The 5,596-nt window shown below is 35.7% G+C and overlaps 1 protein-coding gene across 1 annotated transcript; it reads left to right on the forward strand.

The window, feature by feature from the left end:
* The first annotated feature begins 599 nt into the window (after positions 1-599).
* On the forward strand, positions 600-4,216 carry LOC106655117 (sialin-like). The gene is made up of 7 exons (XM_014375334.2): positions 600-799; positions 2,072-2,404; positions 2,474-2,726; positions 2,814-3,402; positions 3,477-3,609; positions 3,676-3,926; positions 3,994-4,216. Exons 2-7 carry the CDS (start codon positions 2,398-2,400, stop codon positions 4,129-4,131), a joined length of 1,371 nt encoding a protein of 456 aa, XP_014230820.1. The 5' UTR covers positions 600-799; positions 2,072-2,397; the 3' UTR covers positions 4,132-4,216.
* Positions 4,217-5,596: the final 1,380 nt, after the last annotated feature.

Raw genomic sequence — 5,596 nt, forward strand, 5'->3', positions numbered from 1 at the left:
TGGGGCTCATCGTCGCGCGCACATGCAAAACTTTTCCGGGTGTGCGTGCAGTCTAAACAATACATCAACGCGAGCGTTCGAGATAACGAGCAACTTCCGTTTCTGCAATCCGGAAAACGCTGCGCTTCCCAATATGTGTGCATCGTGTATATGCCGGGCGTACCAACGTGCGCGCAGGGGCCATCGTAGAACATACATGAAAAGACCTCAAATGGAGCACAAAGTCGTGCAGGTTCGTCCGACTTTTATGCAACTGTCGTTAGTCGAAGAGCCACATACTAAACAGCAGTTTAACAGCTTCGCCTTGCTATGTGCGCGAAAGAAGGCGCGCAAACGACTGCTGCGTACGAAACCGGCTTATCTTTATAAAAATTTAATTATCTATACGCCACCCGTCGTACACATCGATGATGTAGAGACAGAGAGACAGATACACGCGAGAAAAAGAGAGAGAGAGAGAGAGAGAGAGAGAAAGAAAAAGAGAGGTGTGTGCGTGCGAGCGCACGATGGTGTGTCGTGTGGGAGCGTGTTGTTTTAATCGTAAAAATGACAACCGAGCATCAGTCGTTGATCTCACACGTTCACAGCCGCATGAGCACATACTAGCTCGATCGAGCCTCCAGTCATTCACGCCTACTATAGCGCGTATACGTCACGTGCGTACGTGCCCGCTGATTTAGTTGTAACGCGCGACTTTTTTCTCATTACGAGGCAATGTCTCGTGAAAATCCACAGTGATAATAGTTGATAATAGTTTATGTGAAATCTATTGGAATATTGACCGAGTACGCCCGTATAGGTGAGATATTTTATATTTGCTTCAAGTGATTAGCCGAATATCTCCTTATCTAATCTCAGCTAATTGCCCCCAGTGACATACAAATCAAATATTTGGAACTTGCCACACGTCAATTTTTAGACTTGATCGATAATTTTAATTACTGCAATTATCGGTGTAAATAATAAAAGATGCCTTGGAACTCGGTCATTTAAAAATCTGAAATACGAATTTTGAATTGATAAACTTTGCTGAAAAGAGTTCTGCACCACTGTCCGAAATAATATGAAAGTAAATATTCGTGGATACGATAATAACTTGTATATCAGCTGCATTGGAATATTACCCAAGTAGAGTCATATCAATTTGACCTCGGTTTTCGTTTCTCTCTTCTCGTATTTCGGAACTGTTTAGCTTTACCAATTCTGAAAATAAACTGTATTAGTGAGAATAGGGGGATACTCTAAGAGTAAAAAATCGATATACATAACTTAAAGTATAGAAATTTTACGATACAAAATTTCGGAACTGAATAAGATAGTTATGTTTTATTTACCAAACCGTGTTGATAGTGTAAAATCTCGCGTATGAAGTTAAATATTTAAATTGTATAAATATACAAATTTTTGTCAAAGGTCGTAATTGATAACGTCGTAATTGCGGTCTAAAAGCCATTCAAAATTTTATATCATTATTAACAAATCACAAGCCCCGTTGGGCAACGAGAAATTAACAATATAAGTGTTTTTTGGCTCTAATGAGCAAGCACAGCAGATAAAGTTTTGCGTGTGTCCTCTTATCATCAGGCACTATTGTTATTTTTTGTAATTAATTTGAAATCGGAAAATTAAACTTTATTCTTTAAATGTTTGGTGAAAATTCTTTTGAAATGTTCAATAGATTTTCGAGAATTAACACATTTGTTAATTCATAAATTGACTGAATGATTGACTGATTTTACATATTATTGATGGAAAGCGATGTCTAGCCGCATATTTGAAAAATTCATAGATCAATTATTATCAGCATAATTTGATGTGGTGTGAAGTTGTTGATGTGTTTTACAACAGACTCGTAAAATCATCGTGTTTGTTCACTTAACTTATCATTTCGTTCAAAGTAATGAAAATAGTTTTGATATTTTTTTTCTCCATTTAAAACGTGAAATATGCAGAATCATGCAGCAAAATAACAAGCTCGCAATCAATAAAACAACATTTATACCCGTCTCATTTCTTTAAATTAGTATCAATTGATGAGCATTCGATTTTAAAATCTGTTGACTAAATCTAGCTCAACGTCCAGATTGACGCAGAGCAACGAAACAATCAATAAAGTGAAGAGGGGCTCGATCGAAGCAAGAATTTTTCTTCCAATCTGGAACGATTTATGCCGCGCAGTCGACGACTCTCAAGCATAACCTCCAGCGAGTCAACAATAGTAGCGAATCGTAGGCCGATGCGAGTATTTACTGATGACCCACACTTGATGATTAAAGAAGCGTCGGAGCTCAGCTACTGCTGCTGTTGCTTAGCCACAGTTTAGTGGCCGGTTTACTTCAGTACGCAACAGGTCCACTCAATAATTTCAAAATTGATCGCTCCGAAAATCCTGTCACGATGGCTGGTAAGTAGCAAAACGTATTTCAACTGCTTCACTGATATTACATTAAACATTGATAATTTTCAATTGCAGTATTCACAAAAGTTCGGTATTTGTTTGCGATCATGTTGTGCATTGCCAACATGATCATTTACGGGCAAAAGGTAAACATTACGGTAGCCATGCACCAGATGTCAAAAGAAATGAATTCCGATGGTAGTTTTATTGAACCGCCAACCGGGGAAACGAGATACGAATGGACTGAAGAAGATAAGCAGGACCTCTCTACGTTTTATTTTGCTGGTTATATGTGTGGAATGTTTATGGCAGGCTATTTTGCCGATCGGTGAGTGTTAGGATTGTGTGAAATTAGTTTTTTAACAGTCCTATCGATGATTTATAATTTCGTACTCTAATCGATGATTGTTTGCAGTTTCAATACAAAAGTAGTTTTGTTGATCTGCGTTCTTGCCAATGCTCTCGGGACGTTACTGGTGCCATTTTGCGCTTTCTCTCTAGCACTTCTTTATGCCATTCGTTTTATTATGGGTTTGATAAGTGCAGCTAATTTACCGATCGTCAACATTTGCGTTGGTAAATGGGTTGTCTACGAAGAAAAAAGTATGTGGGTCGCAATAATTTACGCCGGAACATCTCTTGGTACAGTCATTTCCATGTTTACATCGAGCTGGATAATTGAACTTAGCAATTGGCAAATGGTTTTCTACATTCACGGTGTGTTGCCCTTGATTTGGTGCCTCGTGTACTTCATGTGCTTTACGGACTCTCCCGAAGATCAAAAGCTCATAACCGAAGAGGAAAGAGCTTTGATTGTCAATAGCTTTGGTCACAGAACTCCAAATAGTGCGGGCAAAAAAGCTCTACCATGGAAAGCTATTTTCACATCTAAACCATTTTTAGCTCTCCTTGTAACAAATACTCTAGGAAATTTCACCTGGTACTTTTTATTGACACAAATGACCACGTTTATGATTAAAGTTTTAAAGTTTAACAATTCAGAGGTATCATCATTTCAAGTCTGATAGTACTGAATTAGAAGTCATGAAATTAACTTATACTATAATTTTTTTTCCAGATAAAAAATTTGATTGCGATTCCTTATCTGCTAGGCGCCATATTTAACTCATGTTTCGGAAAACTTCTCGATTATGGAAGAAAGTCTGGATGGTGGTCACAAACTGTTGCGAGGAAAATTGCTGTGACTATCAGTAAGTATATTCCAGATCTTTAAAATAAAAATTTGTACGCACTATTACACAATTTAATTTCTACAGGTTGCATACCAGCTATTATTCTTCTGCCAATTATAATGAGTCTTGACGAGTCACAGAGATATTTAAGTTTTGGATTACTTACTCTCACCATTATATTTTCGGGATCCATTTTCATCGGTCACTTGACAAATCAAAACGATCTTGCGCCGAATTTTGCTGGTATTTTGATGGGTATAACAAATACACCCGGTACTCTGCCAGCATGTATTAATCCAAAGCTTGTTGGAGCACTCGTGAAAGATGTGAAAAATGTAAGTTGTGCAATCGTTTTATCGAGTAAAAAAAGTATTAAATGAAACATTATTTTTTGTTTATCAGGGTAATGATTGGCTCCCAATATTTATTCTCAATATTGTGTGTCAAATTGGTGCTTTCCTTGTTTTCATCATTTTCGGTTCGGGTGAAATACAAGACTGGAATTATCCAGGTGGTGTCCGACCACCTCCGCCAAAATAAAGATAAAACTCACATTTTATCTATAAGTATTTTAGAATCGAAAAAAATCTCAGTTATTTTTAATAAATGTTTTTTTATATAAAAACAGTGACTAAAAAATTTTTTTTATTTCCTTCACTTCTTGCCATATTCTTTCTTTAAATCCTAATCCTCGCTTTATTTACATAAACGTTATTATTCAATTTGAGCAATTGAGAAAGAATCAAACGCAAAGTAAACGTTATATAGTAAAAATTATTTCTCATTTTTTCATTCATTCGTTGAATTGCTTTGTAAGACAAATTATGAGTAAAAAAAGTTTAACGCTATAATTTCCTCATACAAAATGTATTTAAAAGCAATATTTTAAATAATGGAATGAATAAAAATTTACACTAGATTTTTAGAAACAGATAGAATACGCGTTTAGACATTCGCATTGTACTAATTACACCGTCCAAATAAAATCGTTTCCAATACGAAAATGCTCAGCACCCTTTCGTATACGAATGTTTAGTCAAAATACAAGTCAGAGCTGGACAATTAGAACTGCACTGTAAAGTAAGGACCACCAAGGCTGATGATGGTGGTGCTGACCGGCCAATTAGCAGCCACCTGGCACTGGAGGACGTACATTTATAGACTGCTCATCCTCAATTAGAAGCAGTGGCGACCGAAGCATAACTGAAATATAGCTCGACTCAAAACGTGGTATGTCTATTTTCAGGATTCCCGATCACTCGCACTTTCCTGGAAACTTCAAGATTGCTATTGATTACACATGAATTTTCACTTTTCTGTCTCTATACTTATACTTTTAGATAAAACTATTGAAAAACACTGCTTTTCATTTTTCGTACGTTGCAAGTAAAAATACCAAAATCATTTTGTTCTTGCACTTAAAAAGACCAATATCATAAAAATGTATAGAAATGGAAAAATAATACTATTTGGAGAATATTATTAAAAGAACAAAGAAAAATTGAATACAGTACAGTGCTTTGAAAAAATGTTGTATTTTATCCAGACCGTGCATTTGCCTGTTATTACTAGCGATAAATCCTCATCTCTAATAAGAGCACCTCCTACCCATAAGAGACGGGTGCGTACATTCAGTAAGTATATAAAGGTCACACGTGTCGACTATATGCGTAAAGGGAAAAAGCTGACGAAAGCACTTAGAATGAAGATTTAGAAATGGCTTGCTAGAATGAAGTTTTTGCTGATTCAATTAATATTTCAAACCTGTTTTTGGAAATAAAGATCTTAACATGATTGTTGGACAATGTCCATCATTGCAAGTTCAAGTTATTATTCTACCCTATACAAAATGCTAAATGAAATTAATGTCAACAAAAATGATTAACTAAATTAAAAAAGAACTTTGTAACTTTTAATAGCTTAACAGAATAATATCAATAATAAAATACACTTTTTCAAATTCTGCTTGTCTTTTTTTGATAATTTATAGATATAGAATACAGGT

This window comes from Trichogramma pretiosum, unplaced genomic scaffold (assembly GCF_000599845.2).
Source record: "Trichogramma pretiosum strain Unisexual culture from Peru unplaced genomic scaffold, Tpre_2.0 scaffold2, whole genome shotgun sequence".
NCBI classification, from domain to species: domain Eukaryota; kingdom Metazoa; phylum Arthropoda; class Insecta; order Hymenoptera; family Trichogrammatidae; genus Trichogramma; species Trichogramma pretiosum.